Consider the following 25,783-nt stretch of genomic DNA (forward strand, 5'->3'; position numbering starts at 1 on the left):
CAGACCCCTACCACACTGCACCCCTCCAGTATTGTCATCAGCCATGTGTCAGACCCCCGCCACACTGCACCCCTCCAGTATTGTCATCGGCCACGTGTCAGACCCCCGCCACACTGCACCCCTGCAGTATTGTCATCAGCCACGTGTCAGACCTCCACCATACTGCCATCAGCCACGTGTCAGACCCCCACCACACTGCACCCCTCCAGTAATGTCATCAGCCATGTGTCAGACCCCCGCCACACTGCACCCCTCCAGTATTGTCATCGGCCACGTGTCAGACCCCCGCCACACTGCACCCCTGCAGTATTGTCATCAGCCACGTGTCAGACCTCCACCATACTGCCATCAGCCATGTGTCAGACCCCCGCCACCCTGCACCCCTGCAGTATTGTCATCAGCCACGTGTCAGACCTCCACCATACTGCACCTCTCCAGTACTGTCATCAGCCATGTGTCAGACCCCCGCCACACTGCACCCCTCCAGTATTGTCATCGGCCACGTGTCAGACCCTCGCCACACTCCTGCAGTATTGTAATCAGCCACGTGTCAGACCTCCAACATACTGCACCTCTCCAGTATTGTCATCAGCCACGTGTCCAGTAGTGTCAGACCCCCGCCACACTGCACCCCTGCAGTATTGTCATCAGCCACGTGTCAGACCTCCACCACACTGCACCCCTCCAGTATTGTCATGGGCCACGTGTCAGACCCTAGCCACACTGCACCCCTCCAGTATTGTCATCAGCCACGTGTCAGACCCTCGCCACACTGCACCCCTGCAGTATTGTAATCAGCCACGTGTCAGACCCCCGCCAACACTGCACCCCTCCAGTAATGTCATCAGCCATGTGTCAGACCCTCACCACATTGCACCCCTGCAGTATTGTAATCAGCCACGTGTCAGACCCCCGCCACACTGCACCCCTCCAGTATTGTCATCGGCCACGTGTCAGACCCTCGCCACACTGCACCCCTGCAGTATTGTAATCAGCCACGTGTCAGACCTCCACCATACTGCACCTCTCCAGTATTGTCATCAGCCACGTGTCCAGTAGTGTCAGACCCCCGCCACACTGCACCACTCCAGTAATGTCATCATCCACGTGTCAGACCCCCGCCACACTGCACCCAGTGTTCCCTCTAAGCTGTGCGCACGTGCACACAACTCGACGAGCGTGCGCACAGACATTACAATAGAGCGCACAAAGCAACAGTGGTCCCTTTTTGCAGTTGTGGACTCAATTAATGTGTGTTTCACCCATTAACTACATTGTGTGCTGTGTTTTAAATGTTTGAATGTTTAATATCATTTTGAAGTAAAAGTTAACACAAATGCTGAACGTCATTTTTCAGTTATATATAAGTGACGCACAAAAATTAAAATTTCCTTCCAGAGTTGCACAGCCAAAAATTTTTGCCGCACACAGACTTCGTAAAATTAGAGGGAACATTGACTGCACCCCTCCAGTATTGTCATCGGCCACGTGTCAGACCTCCACCATACTGCACCCCTCCAGTATTGTCATCAGCCACGTGTCATACCCCCACCACACTGCACCCCTCCAGTATTGTCATCAGCCACGTGTCAGACCTCCACCATACTGCACCTCTCCAGTATTGTCATCAGCCACGTGTCCAGTAGTGTCAGACCCCCGCCACACTGCACCCCTCCAGTAATGTCATCATCCACGTGTCAGACCCCCGCCACACTGCACCCAGTGATCCCTCTAAGCTGTGCGCACGTGCACACAACTCGACGAGCGTGCGCACAGACATTACAATAGAGCGCACAAAGCAACAGTGGTCCCTTTTTGCAGTTGTGGACTCAATTAATGTGTGTTTCACCCATTAACTACATTGTGTGCTGTGTTTTAAATGTTTGAATGTTTAGTATCATTTTGAAGTAAAAGTTAACACAAATGCTGAACGTCATTTTTCAGTTATATATAAGTGACGCACAAAAATTAAAATTTCCTTCCAGAGTTGCACAGCCAAAAATTTTTGCCGCACACAGACTTCGTAAAATTAGAGGGAACATTGACTGCACCCCTCCAGTATTGTCATCGGCCACGTGTCAGACCTCCACCATACTGCACCCCTCCAGTATTGTCATCAGCCACGTGTCATACCCCCACCACACTGCACCCCTCCAGTATTGTCATCAGCCACGTGTCAGACCCCCGCCACACTGCACCCCTGCAGTATTGTCATCGGCCACGTGTCAGACCCTCGCCACACTGCACCCCTCCAGTATTGTCATCAGCCACGTGTCAGACCCCCGCCAACACTGCACCCCTCCAGTATTGTCATCAGCCACGTGTCAGACCTCCACCACACTGCACCCCTCCAGTATTGTCATCAGCCACGTGTCACACCTCCAACACACTGCACCCCTCTAGTATTGTCATCAGCCACGTGTCAGACCCCCGCAACACTACACCCCTCCAGTATTGTCATCAGCCACGTGTCAGACCCCTACCACACTGCACCGCTCCAGTATTGTCATCAGCCACGTGTCACACCTCCAACACACTGCACCCCTCCAGTATTGTCATCAGCCACGTGTCAGACCCCAGCCACACTGCACCCCTTCCAGTATTGATCCCAGCACTGAGCAGATCCAGGGCCTGAAAGGAAGGCTACCGCCAGGATTAACCTCTGCATGCCCGAACTCATGGCGGAATATATGTACATGGGCGTGTTACATATTACTATCACGTTATACATCTATATGTCTCACTGTATAAGAGTCCTGTACAGCGGTCACTGTCACCTGGTGATATATACACTCAGTGATCACACTACCTAGGCTATATACATCACTATCAGGTAATTAGTATAATACAGCCCCTATTGTGTCTGTATAAGAGTCCTGTACAGCGGTCACTGTCACCTGGTGATATATACACTCAGTGATCACACTACCTAGGCTATATACATCACTATCAGGTAATTACTATAATACAGCCCCTATTGTGTCTGTATAAGAGTCCTGTACAGCGGTCACTGTCACCTGGTGGTATATACACTCAGTGATCACACTACCTAGGCTATATACATCACTATCAGGTAATTAGTATAATACAGCCCCTATTGTGTCTGTATAAGAGTCCTGTACAGCGGTCACTGTCACCTGGTGATATATACACTCAGTGATCACACTACCTAGGCTATATACATCACTATCAGGTAATTAGTATAATACAGCCCCTATTGTGTCTGTATAAGAGTCCTGTACAGCGGTCACTGTCACCTGGTGGTATATACACTCAGTGATCACACTACCTAGGCTATATACATCGCTATCAGGTAATTAGTATAATACAGCCCCTATTGTGTCTGTAAAAGAGTCCTGTACAGCGGTCACTGTCACCTGGTGATATATACACTCAGTGATCACACTACCTAGGCTATATACATCACTATCAGGTAATTAGTATAATACAGCCCCTAGTGTGTCTGTATAAGAGTCCTGTACAGCGGTCACTGTCACCTGGTGATATATATACTCAGTGATCACACTACCTAGGCTATATACATCGCTATCAGGTAATTAGTATAATACAGCCCCTATTGTGTCTGTATAAGAGTCCTGTATAGCGGTCACTGTCACCTGGTGATATATACACTCAGTGATCACACTACCTAGGCTATATACATCACTATCAGGTAATTAGTATAATACAGCCCCTATTGTGTCTGTATAAGAGTCCTGTACAGCGGTCACTGTCACCTGGTGATATATACACTCAGTGATCACACTACCTAGGCTATATACATCACTATCAGGTAATTAGTATAATACAGCCCCTATTGTGTCTGTATAAGAGTCCTGTACAGCGGTCACTGTCACCTGGTGATATATACACTCAGTGATCACACTACCTAGGCTATATACATCACTATCAGGTAATTAGTATAATACAGCCCCTAGTGTGTCTGTATAAGAGTCCTGTACAGCGGTCACTGTCACCTGGTGGTATATACACTCAGTGATCACACTACCTAGGCTATATACATCACTATCAGGTAATTAGTATAATACAGCCCCTATTGTGTCTGTATAAGAGTCCTGTACAGCGGTCACTGTCACCTGGTGATATATACACTCAGTGATCACACTACCTAGGCTATATACATCACTATCAGGTAATTAGTATAATACAGCCCCTATTGTGTCTGTATAAGAGTCCTGTACAGCGGTCACCTGGTGATATATACACTCAGTGATCACACTACCTAGGCTATATACATCGCTATCAGGTAATTAGTATAATACAGCCCCTATTGTGTCTGTATAAGAGTCCTGTACAGCGGTCACCTGGTGATATATACACTCAGTGATCACACTACCTAGGCTATATACATCACTATCAGGTAATTAGTATAATACAGCCCCTATTGTGTCTGTATAAGAGTCCTGTATAGCGGTCACTGTCACCTGGTGATATATACACTCAGTGATCACACTACCTAGGCTATATACATCACTATCAGGTAATTAGTATAATACAGCCCCTATTGTGTCTGTATAAGAGCCCTGTACAGCGGTCACTGTCACCTGGTGATATATACACTCACTGATCACACTACCTAGGCTATATACATCACTATCAGGTAATTAGTATAATACAGCCCCTATTGTGTCTGTATAAGAGTCCTGTACAGCGGTCACTGTCACCTGGGGATATATACACTCAGTGATCACACTACCTAGGCTATATACATCACTATCAGGTAATTAGTATAATACAGCCCCTATTGTGTCTGTATAAGAGTCCTGTACAGCGGTCACCTGGTGATATATACACTCAGTGATCACACTACCTAGGCTATATACATCACTATCAGGTAATTAGTATACAGCCCCTATTGTGTCTGTATAAGAGTCCTGTACAGCGGTCACTGTCACCTGGTGATATATACACTCACTGATCACACTACCTAGGCTATATACATCACTATCAGGTAATTAGTATAATACAGCCCCTATTGTGTCTGTATAAGAGTCCTGTACAGCGGTCACTGTCACCTGGTGATATATACACTCAGTGATCACACTACCTAGGCTATATACATCACTATCAGGTAATTAGTATAATACAGCCCCTATTGTGTCTGTATAAGAGTCCTGTACAGCGGTCACTGTCACCTGGTGATATATACACTCAGTGATCACACTACCTAGGCTATATACATCACTATCAGGTAATTAGTATAATACAGCCCCTATTGTGTCTGTATAAGAGTCCTGTACAGCGGTCACTGTCACCTGGTGATATATACACTCAGTGATCACACTACCTAGGCTATATACATCACTATCAGGTAATTACTATAATACAGCCCCTATTGTGTCTGTATAAGAGTCCTGTACAGCGGTCACTGTCCCCTGGTGATATATACACTCAGTGATCACACTACCTAGGCTATATACATCCCTATCAGGTAATTAGTATAATACAGCCCCTATTGTGTCTGTATAAGAGTCCTGTACAGCGGTCACTGTCACCTGGTGATATATACACTCAGTGATCACACTACCTAGGCTATATACATCACTATCAGGTAATTAGTATAATACAGCCCCTATTGTGTCTGTATAAGAGTCCTGTACAGCGGTCACTGTCACCTAGTGATATATACACTCAGTGATCACACTACCTAGGCTATATACATCACTATCAGGTAATTAGTATAATACAGCCCCTATTGTGTCTGTATAAGAGTCCTGTACAGCGGTCACTGTCACCTGGTGATATATACACTCAGTGATCACACTACCTAGGCTATATACATCACTATCAGGTAATAACTATAATACAGCCCCTATTGTGTCTGTATAAGAGTCCTGTACAGCGGTCACCTGGTGATCTATACACTCAGTGATCACACTACCTAGGCTATATACATCACTATCAGGTAATTAGTATAATACAGCCCCTATTGTGTCTGTATAAGAGCCCTGTACAGCGGTCACTGTCACCTGGTGATATATACACTCAGTGATCACACTACCTAGGCTATATACATCACTATCAGGTAATTAGTATAATACAGCCCCTATTGTGTCTGTATAAGAGTCCTGTACAGCGGTCACTGTCACCTGGTGATATATATACACTCAGTGATCACACTACCTAGGCTATATACATCACTATCAGGTAATTAGTATAATACAGCCCCTATTGTGTCTGTATAAGAGTCCTGTACAGCGGTCACTGTCACCTGGTGATATATATACACTCAGTGATCACACTACCTAGGCTATATACATCACTATCAGGTAATTAGTATAATACAGCCCCTATTGTGTCTGTATAAGAGTCCTGTACAGCGGTCACCTGGTGATATATACACTCAGTGATCACACTACCTAGGCTATATACATCACTATCAGGTAATTAGTATAATACAGCCCCTATTGTGTCTGTATAAGAGTCCTGTACAGCGGTCACCTGGTGATATATACACTCAGTGATCACACTACCTAGGCTATATACATCACTATCAGGTAATTAGTATAATACAGCCCCTATTGTGTCTGTATAAGAGTCCTGTACAGCGGTCACTGCCACTTGGTGATATATACACTCAGTGATCACACTACCTAGGCTATATACATCACTATCAGGTAATTAGTATAATACAGCCCCTATTGTGTCTGTATAAGAGCCCTGTACAGCGGTCACCTGGTGATATATATACACTCAGTGATCACACTACCTAGGCTATATACATCACTATCAGGTAATTAGTATAATACAGCCCCTATTGTGTCTGTATAAGAGTCCTGTACAGCGGTCACTGTCACCTGGTGATACATACACTCACTGATCACACTACCTAGGCTATATACATCACTATCAGGTAATTAGTATAATACAGCCCCTATTGTGTCTGTATAAGAGTCCTGTACAGCGGTCACTGTCACCTGGTGATATATACACTCAGTGATCACACTACCTAGGCTATATACATCACTATCAGGTAATTAGTATAATACAGCCCCTATTGTGTCTGTATAAGAGTCCTGTACAGCGGTCACTGTCACCTGGTGATATATACACTCAGTGATCACACTACCTAGGCTATATACATCACTATCAGGTAATTACTATAATACAGCCCCTATTGTGTCTGTATAAGAGTCCTGTACAGCGGTCACTGTCCCCTGGTGATATATACACTCAGTGATCACACTACCTAGGCTATATACATCACTATCAGGTAATTACTATAATACAGCCCCTATTGTGTCTGTATAAGAGTCCTGTACAGCGGTCACTGTCACCTGGTGATATATACACTCAGTGATCACACTACCTAGGCTATATACATCACTATCAGGTAATTAGTATAATACAGCCCCTATTGTGTCTGTAAAAGAGCCCTGTACAGCGGTCACTGTCACCTGGTGATATATACACTCAGTGATCACACTACCTAGGCTATATACATCACTATCAGGTAATTAGTATAATACAGCCCCTATTGTGTCTGTATAAGAGTCCTGTACAGCGGTCACTGTCACCTGGTGATATATACACTCAGTGATCACACTACCTAGGCTATATACATCACTATCAGGTAATTAGTATAATACAGCCCCTATTGTGTCTGTATAAGAGTCCTGTACAGCGGTCACTGTCACCTGGTGATATATACATTCAGTGATCACACTACCTAGGCTATATACATCACTATCAGGTAATTAGTATAATACAGCCCCTATTGTGTCTGTATAAGAGTCCTGTACAGCGGTCACTGTCACCTGGTGATATATACACTCAGTGATCACACTACCTAGGCTATATACATCACTATCAGGTAATTAGTATAATACAGCCCCTATTGTGTCTGTATAAGAGTCCTGTACAGCGGTCACTGTCACCTGGTGATATATACACTCAGTGATCACACTACCTAGGCTATATACATCACTATCAGGTAATTAGTATAATACAGCCCCTATTGTGTCTGTATAAGAGTCCTGTACAGCGGTCACTGTCACCTGGTGGTATATACACTCAGTGATCACACTACCTAGGCTATATACATCACTATCAGGTAATTAGTATAATACAGCCCCTATTGTGTCTGTATAAGAGTCCTGTACAGCGGTCACTGTCACCTGGTGATATATATACTCAGTGATCACACTGCGTAGGCTATATACATCACTATCAGGTAATTACTATAATACATCCCCTATTGTGTCTGTATAAGAGCCCTGTACAGCGGTCACTGTCACCTGGTGATATATACACTCAGTGATCACACTACCTAGGCTATATACATCACTATCAGGTAATTAGTATAATACAGCCCCTATTGTGTCTGTATAAGAGTCCTGTACATCGGTCACTGTCACCTGGTGATATATACACTCAGTGATCACACTACCTAGGCTATATACATCACTATCAGGTAATTAGTATAATACAGCCCCTATTGTGTCTGTATAAGAGTCCTGTACAGCGGTCACTGTCACCTGGTGGTATATACACTCAGTGATCACACTACCTAGGCTGTATACATCACTATCAGGTAATTAGTATAATACAGCCCCTATTGTGTCTGTATAAGAGTCCTGTACAGCGGTCACTGTCACCTGGTGATATATACACTCAGTGATCACACTACCTAGGCTATATACATCACTATCAGGTAATTAGTATAATACAGCCCCTATTGTGTCTGTATAAGATCCCTGTACAGCGGTCACTGTCACCTGGTGATATATACACTCAGTGATCACACTACCTAGGCTATATACATCACTATCAGGTAATTAGTATACAGCCCCTATTGTGTCTGTATAAGAGTCCTGCACAGCGGTCACCTGGTGATATATACACTCAGTGATCACACTACCTAGGCTATATACATCACTATCAGGTAATTGGTATAATACAGCCCCTATTGTGTCTGTATAAGAGTCCTGTACAGCGGTCACTGTCACCAGGTGATATATACACTCAGTGATCACACTACCTAGGCTATATACATCACTATCAGGTAATTAGTATTATACATCCCCTATTGTGTCTGTATAAGAGTCCTGTACAGCGGTCACCTGGTGATATATACACTCAGTGATCACACTACCTAGGCTATATACATCACTATCAGGTAATTAGTATAATACAGCCCCTATTGTGTCTGTATAAGGGTCCTGTACAGCGGTCACCTGGTGATATATACACTCAGTGATCACACTACCTAGGCTATATACATCACTATCAGGTAATTAGTATAATACAGCCCCTATTGTGTCTGTATAAGAGTCCTGTACAGCGGTCACCTGGTGATATATACACTCAGTGATCACACTACCTAGGCTATATACATCACTATCAGGTAATTAGTATAATACAGCCCCTATTGTGTCTGTATAAGAGCCCTGTACAGCGGTCACTGTCACCTGGTGATATATACACTCAGTGATCACACTACCTAGGCTATATACATCACTATCAGGTAATTAGTATAATACAGCCCCTATTTTGTCTGTATAAGAGTCCTGTACAGCGGTCACTGTCACCTGGTGATATATACACTCAGTGATCACACTACCTAGGCTATATACATCACTATCAGGTAATTAGTATAATACAGCCCCTATTGTGTCTCTATAAGAGTCCTGTACAGCGGTCACCTGGTGATATATACACTCAGTGATCACAATACCTAGGCTATATACATCACTATCAGGTAATTAGTATAATACAGCCCCTATTGTGTCTGTATAAGAGTCCTGCACAGCGGTCACCTGGTGATATATACACTCAGTGATCACACTACCTAGGCTATATACATCACTATCAGGTAATTAGTATAATACAGCCCCTATTGTGTCTGTATAAGAGCCCTGTACAGCGGTCACTGTCACCTGGTGATATATACACTCAGTGATCACACTACCTAGGCTATATACATCACTATCAGGTAATTAGTATAATACAGCCCCTATTGTGTCTGTATAAGAGTCCTGTACAGCGGTCACTGTCACCTGGGGATATATACACTCAGTGATCACACTACCTAGGCTATATACGTCACTATCAGGTAATTAGTATAATACAGCCCCTATTGTGTCTGTATAAGAGTCCTGTACAGCGGTCACTGTCACCTGGTGATATATATACTCAGTGATCACACTACCTAGGCTATATACATCACTATCAGGTAATTAGTATAATACAGCCCCTATTGTGTCTGTATAAGAGTCCTGTACAGCGGTCACTGTCACCTGGTGATATATACACCCAGTGATCACACTACCTAGGCTATATACATCACTATCAGGTAATTAGTATAATACAGCCCCTATTGTGTCTGTATAAGAGTCCTGTACAGCGGTCACCTGGTGATATATACACTCAGTGATCACACTACCTAGGCTATATACGTCACTATCAGGTAATTAGTATAATACAGCCCCTATTGTGTCTGTATAAGAGTCCTGTACAGCGGTCACTGTCACCTGGTGATATATACACTCAGTGATCACACTACCTAGGCTATATACATCACTATCAGGTAATTAGTATCATACAGCCCCTATTGTGTCTGTATAAGAGTCCTGTACAGCCGTCACTGTCACCTGGTGATATATACACTCAGTGATCACACTACCTAGGCTATATACATCACTATCAGGTAATTAGTATAATACAGCCCCTATTGCGTCTGTATAAGAGTCCTGTACAGCGGTCACTGTCACCTGGTGATATATACACTCAGTGATCACACTACCTAGGCTATATACATCACTATCAGGTAATTAGTATAATACAGCCCCTATTGTGTCTGTATAAGAGTCCTGTACAGCGGTCACTGTCACCTGGGGATATATACACTCAGTGATCACACTACCTAGGCTATATACGTCATTATCAGGTAATTAGTATAATACAGCCCCTATTGTGTCTGTATAAGAGTCCTGTACAGCGGTCACTGTCACCTGGTGATATATACACTCAGTGATCACACTACCTAGGCTATATACATCACTATCAGGTAATTAGTATAATACAGCCCCTATTGTGTCTGTATAAGAGTCCTGTACAGAGGTCACTGTCACCAGGTGATATATACACTCAGTGATCACACTACCTAGGCTATATACATCACTATCAGGTAATTAGTATAATACAGCCCCTATTGTGTCTGTATAAGAGTCCTGTACAGCGGTCACTGTCACCTGGTGATATATACACTCAGTGATCACACTACCTAGGCTATATACATCACTATCAGGTAATTAGTATAATACAGCCCCTATTGTGTCTGTATAAGAGTCCTGTACAGCGGTCACTGTCCCCTGGTGATATATACACTCAGTGATCACACTACCTAGGCTATATACATCACTATCAGGTAATTAGTATAATACAGCCCCTATTGTGTCTGTATAAGAGTCCTGTACAGCGGTCACTGTCACCTGGTGATATATACACTCAGTGATCACACTACCTAGGCTATATACATCACTATCAGGTAATTAGTATAATACAGCCCCTATTGTGTCTGTATAAGAGTCCTGTACAGAGGTCACTGTCACCTGGTGATATATACACTCAGTGATCACACTACCTAGGCTATATACATCACTATCAGGTAATTACTATAATACAGCCCCTATTGTGTCTGTATAAGAGTCCTGTACAGTGGTCACTGTCACCTGGTGATATATACACTCAGTGATCACACTACCTAGGCTATATACATCACTATCAGGTAATTACTATAATACAGCCCCTATTGTGTCTGTATAAGAGTCCTGTACAGCGGTCACTGTCACCTGGGGATATATACACTCAGTGATCACACTACCTAGGCTATATACATCACTATCGGGTAATTAGTGTAATACAGCCCCTATTGTGAATGTATAAGAGCCCTGTACAGCGGTCACTGTCACCTGGTGATATATACACTCAGTGATCACACTACCTAGGCTATATACATCACTATCAGGTAATTAGTATAATACAGCCCCTATTGTGTCTGTATAAGAGTCCTGTACAGAGGTCACTGTCACCTGGTGATATATACACTCAGTGATCACACTACCTAGGCTATATACATCACTATCAGGTAATTAGTATAATACAGCCCCTATTGTGTCTGTATAAGAGTCCTGTACAGCGGTCACTGTCACCTGGTGATATATACACTCAGTGATCACACTACCTAGGCTATATACATCACTATCAGGTAATTAGTATAATACAGCCCCTATTGTGTCTGTATAAGAGTCCTGTACAGCGGTCACTGTCACCTGGTGATATATATACTCAGTGATCACACTACCTAGGCTATATACATCACTATCAGGTAATTAGTATAATACAGCCCCTATTGTGTCTGTATAAGAGTCCTGTACAGCGGTCACTGTCACCTGGTGGTATATACACTCAGTGATCACACTACCTAGGCTATATACATCACTATCAGGTAATTAGTATAATACAGCCCCTATTGTGTCTGTATAAGAGTCCTGTACAGCGGTCACTGTCACCTGGTGATACATACACTCAGTGATCACACTGCGTAGGCTATATACATCACTATCAGGTAATTACTATAATACATCCCCTATTGTGTCTGTATAAGAGCCCTGTACAGCGGTCACTGTCACCTGGTGATATATACACTCAGTGATCACACTACCTAGGCTATATACATCACTATCAGGTAATTAGTATAATACAGCCCCTATTGTGTCTGTATAAGAGTCCTGTACATCGGTCACTGTCACCTGGTGATATATACACTCAGTGATCACACTACCTAGGCTATATACATCACTATCAGGTAATTAGTATTATACATCCCCTATTGTGTCTGTATAAGAGTCCTGTACAGCGGTCACCTGGTGATATATACACTCAGTGATCACACTACCTAGGCTATATACATCACTATCAGGTAATTAGTATAATACAGCCCCTATTGTGTCTGTATAAGGGTCCTGTACAGCGGTCACCTGGTGATATATACACTCAGTGATCACACTACCTAGGCTATATACATCACTATCAGGTAATTAGTATAATACAGCCCCTATTGTGTCTGTATAAGAGTCCTGTACAGCGGTCACCTGGTGATATATACACTCAGTGATCACACTACCTAGGCTATATACATCACTATCAGGTAATTAGTATAATACAGCCCCTATTGTGTCTGTATAAGAGCCCTGTACAGCGGTCACTGTCACCTGGTGATATATACACTCAGTGATCACACTACCTAGGCTATATACATCACTATCAGGTAATTAGTATAATACAGCCCCTATTTTGTCTGTATAAGAGTCCTGTACAGCGGTCACTGTCACTTGGTGATATATACACTCAGTGATCACACTACCTAGGCTATATACATCACTATCAGGTAATTAGTATAATACAGCCCCTATTGTGTCTCTATAAGAGTCCTGTACAGCGGTCACTGTCACCTGGTGATATATACACTCAGTGATCACACTACCTAGGCAATATACATCACTATCAGGTAATTAGTATAATACAGCCCCTATTGTGTCTGTATAAGAGTCCTGTACAGTGGTCACTGTCACCTGGTGATATATACACTCAGTGATCACAATACCTAGGCTATATACATCACTATCAGGTAATTAGTATAATACAGCCCCTATTGTGTCTGTATAAGAGTCCTGCACAGCGGTCACCTGGTGATATATACACTCAGTGATCACACTACCTAGGCTATATACATCACTATCAGGTAATTAGTATAATACAGCCCCTATTGTGTCTGTATAAGAGTCCTGTACAGCGGTCACCTGGTGATATATACACTCAGTGATCACACTACCTAGGCTATATACATAGCTATCAGGTAATTAGTATAATACAGCCCCTATTGTGTCTGTATAAGAGCCCTGTACAGCAGTCACTGTCACCTGGTGATATATACACTCAGTGATCACACTACCTAGGCTATATACATCACTATTAGGTAATTAGTATAATACAGCCCCTATTGTGTCTGTATAAGAGTCCTGTACAGCGGTCACTGTCACCTGGTGATATATACACTCAGTGATCACACTACCTAGGCTATATACATCACTATCAGGTAATTAGTATAATACAGCCCCTATTGTGTCTGTATAAGAGTCCTGTACAGCGGTCACTGTCACCTGGTGATATATACACTCAGTGATCACACTACCTAGGCTATATACATCGCTATCAGGTAATTAGTATAATACAGCCCCTATTGTGTCTGTATAAGAGTCCTGTACAGCGGTCACTGTCACCTGGTGATATATACACTCAGTGATCACACTACCTAGGCTATATACATCACTATCAGGTAATTAGTATAATACAGCCCCTATTGTGTCTGTATAAGAGCCCTGTACAGCGGTCACTGTCACCTGGTGATATATACACTCAGTGATCACACTACCTAGGCTATATACATCACTATCAGGTAATTAGTATAATACAGCCCCTATTGTGTCTGTATAAGAGTCCTGTACAGCGGTCACTGTCACCTGGTGATATATACACTCACTGATCACACTACCTAGGCTATATACATCACTATCAGGTAATTAGTATAATACAGCCCCTATTGTGTCTGTATAAGAGTCCTGTACAGCGGTCACTGTCACCTGGTGATATATACACTCAGTGATCACACTACCTAGGCTATATACATCACTATCAGGTAATTAGTATAATACAGCCCCTATTGTGTCTGTATAAGAGCCCTGTACAGCGGTGACTGTCACCTGGTGATATATACACTCAGTGATCACACTACCTAGGCTATATACATCACTATCAGGTAATTAGTATACAGCCCCTATTGTGTCTGTATAAGAGCCCTGTACAGCGGTCACCTGGTGATATATATACACTCAGTGATCACACTACCTAGGCTATATACATCACTATCAGGTAATTAGTATAATACAGCCCCTATTGTGTCTGTATAAGAGTCCTGTACAGCGGTCACTGTCACCTGGTGATATATACACTCACTGATCACACTACCTAGGCTATATACATCACTATCAGGTAATTAGTATAATACAGCCCCTATTGTGTCTGTATAAGAGTCCTGTACAGCGGTCACTGTCACCTGGTGATATATACACTCAGTGATCACACTACCTAGGCTATATACATCACTATCAGGTAATTAGTATAATACAGCCCCTATTGTGTCTGTATAAGAGTCCTGTACAGTGGTCACTGTCACCTGGTGATATATACACTCAGTGATCACACTACCTAGGCTATATACATCACTATCAGGTAATTACTATAATACAGCCCCTATTGTGTCTGTATAAGAGTCCTGTACAGCGGTCACTGTCACCTGGTGATATATACACTCACTGATCACACTACCTAGGCTATATACATCACTATCAGGTAATTAGTATAATACAGCCCCTATTGTGTCTGTATAAGAGTCCTGTACAGCGGTCACTGTCACCTGGTGATATATACACTCACTGATCACACTACCTAGGCTATATACATCACTATCAGGTAATTAGTATAATACAGCCCCTATTGTGTCTGTATAAGAGTCCTGTACAGAGGTCACTGTCACCTGGTGATATATACACTCAGTGATCACACTACCTAGGCTATATACATCACTATCAGGTAATTAGTATAATACAGCCCCTATTGTGTCTGTATAAGAGTCCTGTACAGCGGTCACTGTCACCTGGTGATATATACACTCAGTGATCACACTACCTAGGCTATATACATCACTATCAGGTAATTAGTATAATACAGCCCCTATTGTGTCTGTATAAGAGTCCTGTACAGCGGTCACTGTCACCTGGTGATATATACACTCAGTGATCACACTACCTAGGCTATATACATCACTATCAGGTAATTAGTATAATACAGCCCCTATTGTGTCTGTATAAGAGCCCTGTACAGCGGTCACTGTCACCTGGTGATATATACACTCACTGATCACACTACCTAGGCTATATACATCACTATCAGGTAATTAGTATAATACAGCCCCTATTGTGTCTGTATAAGAGTCCTGTACAGCGGTCACTGTCACCTGGTGATATATACACTCACTGATCACACTACCTAGGCTATATACATCACTATCAGGTAATTAGTATAATACAGCCCCTATTGTGTCTGTATAAGAGTCCTGTACAGCGGTCACTGTCACCTGGTGATATATACACTCACTGATCACACTACCTAGGCTATATACATCACTATCAGGTAATTAGTATAATACAGCCCCTATTGTGTCTGTATAAGAGTCCTGTACAGCGGTCACTGTCACCTGGTGATATATACACTCAGTGATCACACTACCTAGGCTATATACATCACTATCAGGTAATTAGTATAATACAGCCCCTATTGTGTCTGTATAAGAGTCCTGTACAGCGGTCACTGTCACCTGGTGATATATACACTCAGTGATCACACTACCTAGGCTATATACATCACTATCAGGTAATTAGTATAATACAGCCCCTATTGTGTCTGTATAAGAGCCCTGTACAGCGGTCACTGTCACCTGGTGATATACTGTATACACTCAGTGATCACACTACCTAGGCTATATACATCACTATCAGGCAATTACTATAATACAGCCCCTATTGTGTCTGTATAAGAGCCCTGTACAGCGGTCACCTGGTGATATATATACACTCAGTGATCACACTACCTAGGCTCTATACATCACTATCAGGTAATTACTATAATACAGCCCCTATTGTGTCTGTATAAGAGTCCTGTACAGCGGTCACTGTCACCTGGTGATATATACACTCAGTGATCACACTACCTAGGCTATATACATCACTATCAGGTAATTAGTATAATACAGCCCCTATTGTGTCTGTATAAGAGTCCTGTACAGCGGTCACTGTCACCTGGTGATATACTGTATACACTCAGTGATCACACTACCTAGGCTATATACATCACTATCAGGCAATTACTATAATACAGCCCCTATTGTGTCTGTATAAGAGCCCTGTACAGCGGTCACCTGGTGATATATATACACTCAGTGATCACACTACCTAGGCTATATACATCACTATCAGGTAATTAGTATAATACAGCCCCTATTGTGTCTGTATAAGAGTCCTGTACAGCGGTCACTGTCACCTGGTGATATATACACTCAGTGATCACACTACCTAGGCTATATACATCACTATCAGGTAATTACTATAATACAGCCCCTATTGTGTCTGTATAAGAGCCCTGTACAGCGGTCACCTGGTGATATATATACACTCAGTGATCACACTACCTAGGCTATATACATCACTATCAGGTAATTACTATAATACAGCCCCTATTGTGTCTGTATAAGAGCCCTGTACAGCGGTCACTGTCACCTGGTGATATATACACTCAGTGATCACACTACCTAGGCTATATACATCCCTATCAGGTAATTAGTATAATACAGCCCCTATTGTGTCTGTATAAGAGTCCTGTACAGCGGTCACTGTCACCTGGTGATATATACACTCAGTGATCACACTACCTAGGCTATATACATCACTATCAGGTAATTACTAGAATACAGCCCCTATTGTGTCTGTATAAGAGCCCTGTACAGCGGTCACTGTCACCTGGTGATATATACACTCAGTGATCACACTACCTAGGCTATATACATCAGTATCAGGTAATTAGTATAATACAGCCCCTATTGTGTCTGTATAAGAGTCCTGTACAGTGGTCACTGTCACCTGGTGATATATACACTCAGTGATCACACTACCTAGGCTATATACATCACTATCAGGTAATTAGTATAATACAGCCCCTATTGTGTCTGTATAAGAGTCCTGTACAGCGGTCACTGTCACCTGGTGATATATACACTCAGTGATCACACTACCTAGGCTATATACATCACTATCAGGTAATTAGTATAATACAGCCCCTATTGTGTCTGTATAAGAGTCCTGTACAGCGGTCACTGTCACCTGGTGATATATACACTCAGTGATCACACTACCTAGGCTGTATACATCACTATCAGGTAATTAGTATAATACAGCCCCTATTGTGTCTGTATAAGAGTCCTGTACAGCGGTCACTGTCACCTGGTGATATATATACTCAGTGATCACACTACCTAGGCTATATACATCACTATCAGGTAATTAGTATAATACAGCCCCTATTGTGTCTGTATAAGAGTCCTGTACAGCGGTCACTGTCACCTGGTGATATATACACTCAGTGATCACACTACCTAGGCTATATACATCACTATCAGGTAATTAGTATAATACAGCCCCTATTGTGTCTGTATAAGAGTCCTGTACAGCGGTCACTGTCACCTGGTGATATATACACTCAGTGATCACACTACCTAGGCTATATACATCACTATCAGGTAATTAGTATAATACAGCCCCTATTGTGTCTGTATAAGAGTCCTGTACAGCGGTCACTGTCACCTGGTGATATATACACTCAGTGATCACACTACCTAGGCTATATACATCACTATCAGGTAATTAGTATAATACAGCCCCTATTGTGTCTGTATAAGAGTCCTGTACAGCGGTCACTGTCACCTGGTGGTATATACACTCAGTGATCACACTACCTAGGCTATATACATCACTATCAGGTAATTAGTATAATACAGCCCCTATTGGGGGGGCGTGGCTTGACCTGCACTGAGGACGGACGCTGGGGGTGAGAGCTCCTCTCTTATCCTTTAAAAATATCCTGCCCCAGTGTCCACAGACATCCTACCCTTACCTCACTCTCTTTCTAAGACTCTCCTGTGCCCGCTGTGCTACCTGTGGCTCTCGTGGACGGCCTGTGGAGACGGTGGTGACGGTTCCGGCCTGCTGCACGCGACGCTCCCTGTCCTCCGGGTGTGGGCGCCATCTTGGATCTCCCTTATCTCCTGCTTCGTTCCTGCCTGGCCGCCGCGTCGGTGTTACCAGTCGAGCGGCGCCGCAGCCGCTGATGACCCCTTTTCTGGCAGTACTCTGCGGGGAGCCTGGGAGACTGAACGTGAGGGACCTGTATCCACTATTGGCTTTGTTGCAGCAGTGGGACTCAGGTACTGCTTCTGACGCAACACACACGGGGTTCTATTACGCGGCGCCCTGCTGGTGGGCGATCACAGTGCACGAGGACAGTGTGTCCTGAGGTCTCTCCGGAGTGTGTAGCGGGGAAGGCGGGAAGCGGGCACCTCTGTGTCACGCTGCTGCTGTCCGCACGGAGGGAGAGGGCACCATCTTGCCATACTTACCTGCTCGCTGAGCTGTGGTGCTCGTGCTGACAATCACTAGATCCTGAAATAGCTGCTGGAGCCGCTGCTACTTGGAGGTCCCTTCCAAATTAACATTGCCCCTCAGTGTGACTCTCTGGCGACTGCTGTACGATTTGTACCCTATATGATAGATCCTGTGACCTGGGCCATGGAGGATTCTCTACAACAAATCCTTGATGCCATAGCCGCATCAGCACAGAGGCTCATCCTAATGTTTGATGCTGCACTGGGGGTTGGCGCTCCAACGTATCTAGATGGGCCATGCTATCCTGGAGATGCGCAGGAATTTGATCCATTACCTGGCTCTGTACTAATTACACCATCTCTACCTGAGTGCGATGAGGATCCGGCGACATTATGGGACAAGCCTACTGACGACTCTATAAGTGGTTCCACTACTGGTCACCCGGATATGGCTACCATCCCTTCATTGCATCCTATAACTTACTTCGGACATCTGCAGGAACTTAGAACAATGTCTGACTCTACACGGCCAATATATCCTGTGTCTAAGGGTGACATGGAGCTTGAGCTCTTTCCCTATGTGCCTGTAGTCAACCTTTTAAGCTGTTCTATTATTAGATGTTCTGGCCCGACTGCTATCCTGTTCTTAAATATGGCAATGTTGATCCTGGTAGAATGTTGTGAACGTAGCCTCGACTATTTAAATACTTGGTATCTACATACTGTAGACTACTGGCCAGACTAATTGATAGTATTGTTTTATATACGTTGACATATGCTCCAAAGTGGCATATGTACATATGATGTACTCTACACACAATTGGAACTGCTCATACTTGTACTATGGAACGTATTCTGTTATTTTTACAGTTGATGCCTTAAATCCTGGTCCCTTAGCAATATAGCCGTCACGATTTGATGCTGCTACTCTACTTTATCCTGATAGCTCATTATTTTTGGTAACCAGGCCACTTCCCCCCCATTAGCCCATATGCTCTTTATCCGCCACAGGATGGGTGGGTGGGTTGGGTATTGATAGTTCATAGTTTGGGGTGGGGGGACGTTTTTTTTTTTTTTTTTAGTTAGTGTAGTTAGGGGGTTAGGGGTTAGTGGGTTGGGCTCCAGGTATGCCTCAGTTGGGGTTAGGTTATACAGGGTGGGGGGTTACGGGGAGGTTTGCTTTGGGTCCTTTATTTATTTGGGTACTTTATTTTGGTAGTGTTTGGTAGGTCTATTAAGTTTTAGTAGGAAATTTCTGACAGATGGCAATTTGCTGCTTACTCATCCTGAACGTTGAGTTTAAGTACACTTTCAAATATCACAACTATACAAATGTGCTCCTATATCTCCTGGTATCTGGGTTGTCTGGATGGCGCCTCTGGGCAATCATGCTATATTCATATATAAGAAAGGAGTCAGCATTGTTTACTTTATTTGATGCAACCTTAGTACTCTGTGTATATCCATATTACTGCCTGTGATCATATGTTATACGCTCATGCTGCCTATGTCAGAACTTTAATGTTGGATTTTCTTTTTTTTTTTTTTCTTTATTTTGTTTGAAAAAATCAATAAAAACTACTCAATTTAAAAAAAAAAAATAATACAGCCCCTATTGTGTCTGTATAAGAGTCCTGTACAGCGGTCACTGTCACCTGGTGATATATACACTCAGTGATCACACTACCTAGGCTATATACATCACTATCAGGTAATTAGTATAATACAGCCCCTATTGTGTCTGTATAAGAGTCCTGTACAGCGGTCACTGTCACCTGGTGATATATACACTCAGTGATCACACTACCTAGGCTATATACATCACTATCAGGTAATTAGTATACAGCCCCTATTGTGTCTGTATAAGAGTCCTGTACAGCGGTCACTGTCACCTGGTGATATATACACTCAGTGATCACACTACCTAGGCTATATACATCACTATCAGGTAATTAGTATAATACAGCCCCTATTGTGTCTGTATAAGAGTCCTGTACAGCGGTCACTGTCACCTGGTGATATATACACTGAGTGGTCACACTACCTAGGCTATATACATCACTATCAGGTAATTAGTATAATACAGCCCCTATTGTGTCTGTATAAGAGTCCTGTACAGCGGTCACTGTCACCTGGTGATATATACACTCAGTGATCACACTACCTAGGCTATATACATCACTATCAGGTAATTAGTATAATACAGCCCCTATTGTGTCTGTATAAGAGTCCTGTACAGCGGTCACTGTCACCTGGTGATATATACACTCAGTGATCACACTACCTAGGCTATATACATCACTATCAGGTAATTAGTATAATACAGCCCCTATTGTGTCTGTATAAGAGTCCTGTACAGCGGTCACTGTCACCTGGTGGTATATACACTCAGTGATCACACTACCTAGGCTATATACATCACTATCAGGTAATTAGTATAATACAGCCCCTATTGTGTCTGTATAAGAGTCCTGTACAGCGGTCACTGTCACCTGGTGATATATACACTCAGTGATCACACTACCTAGGCTATATACATCACTATCAGGTAATTAGTATAATACAGCCCCTATTGTGTCTGTATAAGAGTCCTGTACAGCGGTCACTGTCACCTGGTGATATATACACTCAGTGATCACACTACCTAGGCTATATACATCACTATCAGGTAATTAGTATACAGCCCCTATTGTGTCTGTATAAGAGTCCTGTACAGCGGTCACTGTCACCTGGTGATATATACACTGAGTGGTCACACTACCTAGGCTATATACATCACTATCAGGTAATTAGTATAATACAGCCCCTATTGTGTCTGTATAAGAGTCCTGTACAGCGGTCACTGTCACCTGGTGATATATACACTCAGTGATCACACTACCTAGGCTATATACATCACTATCAGGTAATTAGTATAATACAGCCCCTATTGTGTCTGTATAAGAGTCCTGTACAGCGGTCACTGTCACCTGGTGATATATATACTCAGTGATCACACTACCTAGGCTATATACATCACTATCAGGTAATTAGTATAATACAGCCCCTATTGTGTCTGTATAAGAGCCCTGTACAGCGGTCACTGTCACCTGGTGATATATACACTCAGTGACCACACTACCTAGGCTATATACATCACTATCAGGTAATTAGTATAATACAGCCCCTATTGTGTCTGTATAAGAGTCCTGTACAGCGGTCACTGTCACCTGGTGATATATACACTCAGTGATCACACTACCTAGGCTATATACATCACTATCAGGTAATTAGTATACAGCCCCTATTGTGTCTGTATAAGAGTCCTGTACAGCGGTCACCTGGGGATATATACACTCAGTGATCACACTACCTAGGCTATATGGAATGGGATCATTCGTCAGACTGCATTTAGGTCTACAGTCATTAGGTCGACCCCACTAGGTCGACTGGCAGGAAGGTCGACCTGACTTAAGGTCGACATGGGCCAAGGTCGACATGACTTAAGGTCGAATTTGCATAAAGGTCGACATGAGGAAGGTCGATTGGTCATAAGGTCGACATGGGTTTTTCACTGTTTTTTGATCCGAATGTCTACATAGTCGACATGGACACAGTTGGCAATGAGAATCGGACCCTCGCAGCGCTCGCTTCGCTCGCAATGCTTCGGGCACGGTGCCTCGCTGCGCTCGGCACACTATTTTATTCTCCCACCACGCCCTAGTGGATGGTAGGGCATGAAATACCGCCTGTCGGCACATGTCGGCTCAAAAAACAGTGAAAAACCCATGTCGACCTTATGACCAGTCGACCTTCCTCATGTCGACCTTTATGCAAATTCGACCTTAAGTCATGTCGACCTTGGCCCATGTCGACCTTAAGTCAGGTCGACCTTCCTGCCAGTCGACCTAGTGGGGTAGACCTAATGACTGTAGACCTAAGTTAATTCTAATAGATGACCGCATCCCGGCTATATACATCACTATCAGGTAATTAGTATAATACAGCCCCTATTGTGTCTGTATAAGAGTCCTGTACAGCGGTCACTGTCACCTGGTGATATATACACTCAGTGATCACACTACCTAGGCTATATACACCTGGTAAGGTCTCTCCCTATACACTCACATATACGTTTGCTGCACAGTATCTTTGTATAGGGCAGTGCCAGCTGTAACTCACCTTTCGCCTCCGTATTGCCCCCTTTGCTCCTGGCACAGCATCACACACCAGGCTGATGGCTTCCCTGTGGGTAGATGGGGAAGGTGTTACACATGACATTGGTAGGATGCTGTACACATGCACAATGCCTGCACGTACAGTATATGTGCCCCCATCACTAGTGCAGCTCAGTATTAGCCCGTGGTACATCTTACCGTGTGACTTGGGTCCGGGTATTAAAGTCCAGAGCTCGCATGGACTGCATTACCTCCACACAGCCCATATACTGCAAGACAAGAGCACAGATTGGTAGCTGGTGTAGTGTGGGTACAAGAGTAGCAGAGACACAACACAGGATGGAGGTGTAGTGTGTGTACAAGAGTAGCAGAGACACAACATAGGATGGAGGTGTAGTGTGTGTACAAGAGTAGCAGAGACACAACACAGGATGGAGGTGTAGTGTGGGTACAAGAGTAGCAGAGACACAACACAGGATGGAGGTGAAGTGTGTGTACAAGAGTAGCAGAGACACAACACAGGATGGAGGTGAAGTGTGGGGGTACAAGAGTAACAAAGACACATGACAGGATGGAGGTGTAGTGTGTACACAGCAGTAGCAGAGACACAGGACAGGATGGAGGTGTAGTGTGTACAGGAGTAGCAGGAGGACACATGACAGGATGGAGTTGTAGTGTGTACAGGAGTAGCAGTAGGACACATGACAGGATGGATGTGTAGTGTGTACAGGAGTAGCAGAGCTACAGAACTGGATGAATGTGTAGTGTATATAGGAGTAGCAGGCGGACACCTGACAGGATGGATGTGTAGTGTGCACAGGAGTAGTAGAGAGACACATGACAGGATGGATGTGTAGTGTGTACAGGAGTAGTAGAGAGACACAGAACAGCATGGAGGTGTAGTGTGTAGAGGAATAGCAGGAGGACACATGACAGGATGGGTGTGTACAGGAGTAGAAGAAATACAGAATAGGTTGGAGGTGTAGTGTGTAGAGGAGTAGTAGAGAGACATGACAGGATGGAGGTGTAGTGTGTACAGGAGTAGCAGATATACAGAACAGGATGGATGTGTAGTGTGTACAGGAGTAGTAGAGAGACACATAACAGGATGGAGGTGTAGTGAGTACAGGAGTAATATAGAGACACAGAACAGGATGGAGGTGTAGTGTGTACAGGAGTAGTAGAGAGACACAAGAACAGGATGGATGTGTAGTGTGTACAGGAGTAGTAGAAGGACACATGACAGGATGGATGTATAGTGTGTACAGGAGTAGTAGAGAGACACATGACAGGATGGAGGTGTAGTGTGTACAGGAGTAGTAGAGAGACACAGAACAGGATGGAGGTGTAGTGTGTACAGGAGTAGTAGTGAGACACATGACAGGATGGATGTGTAGTGTGTACAGGAGTAGCAGAAGGACACATGACAGGATGGATGTATAGTGTGTACAGGAGTAGTAGAGAGACACAGAACAGGATGGAGGTGTAGTGTGTACAGGAGTAGTAGAGAGACACAAGAACAGGATGGATGTGTAGTGTGTACAGGAGTAGTAGAAGGACACATGACAGGATGGATGAGTAGTAGAGAGACACAGAACAGGATGGAGGTGTAGTGTGTACAGGAGTAGTAGTGAGACACATGACAGGATGGATGTGTAGTGTGTACAGGAGTAGCAGAAGGACACATGACAGGATGGATGTATAGTGTGTACAGGAGTAGTAGAGAGACACATGACAGGATGGATGTGTAGTGTGTACAGGAGTAGCAGAAGGACACATGACAGGATGGATGTATAGTGTGTACAGGAGTAGTAGAGAGACACAGAACAGGATAGAGGTGTAGTGTGTACAGGAGTAGTAGAGAGACACAGAGCAGGATGGATGTGTAGTGTGTACAGGAGAAGTAGAGAGACACATGACAGGATGGATGTGTAGTGTGTACAGGAGTAGTAGAGAGACACAAGAGCAGGATGGATGTGTAGTGTGTACAGGAGTAGTAGAGAGACACAAGAGCAGGATGGATGTGTAGTGTGTACAGGAGAAGTAGAGAGACACATGACAGGAAGGAGGTGTAGTGTGTACAGGAGTAGCAGAAGGACACATGACAGGATGGATGTATAGTGTGTACAGGAGTAGTAGGGAGACACAGAACAGGATGGAGGTGTAGTGTGTAGAGGAGTAGCAAGAGGACACAGAACAGGATGGATGTGTAGTGTGTACAGGAGTAGTAGAAACACATGACAGGATGGAGGTGTAGTGTGTACAGGAGTAGTAGAGACACATGACAGGACGGAGGTGTAGTGTGTACAGGAGTAGCAGTGAGACACATGAGAGG

At 43.7% G+C, this 25,783-nt stretch overlaps 1 protein-coding gene across 7 annotated transcripts in view; it reads right to left on the reverse strand.

Moving 5' to 3' along the window:
* The window catches only part of SHC1 (SHC adaptor protein 1), a 55,290-nt gene that overhangs the window by 13,626 nt on the left and 15,881 nt on the right, over positions 1-25,783 (reverse strand). For all 7 annotated transcript variants that reach the window (XR_014466114.1, XR_014466112.1, XR_014466113.1 and 4 more), the window contains 2 exons: positions 23,647-23,717; positions 23,453-23,516 (listed from right to left, as the gene is read on the reverse strand). Coding sequence is in view for 4 of the 7 variants with exons in the window: in XM_083165918.1 (XP_083022044.1) it covers positions 23,453-23,516; positions 23,647-23,717 (135 nt within the window). In the remaining 3 variants the exon portion in view is untranslated. The remainder of the gene's footprint in view (positions 1-23,452; positions 23,517-23,646; positions 23,718-25,783) is intronic.

This window comes from Crinia signifera, chromosome 12, assembly GCF_055691185.1.
Source record: "Crinia signifera chromosome 12, ASM5569118v1, whole genome shotgun sequence".
NCBI lineage: Eukaryota > Metazoa > Chordata > Amphibia > Anura > Myobatrachidae > Crinia > Crinia signifera.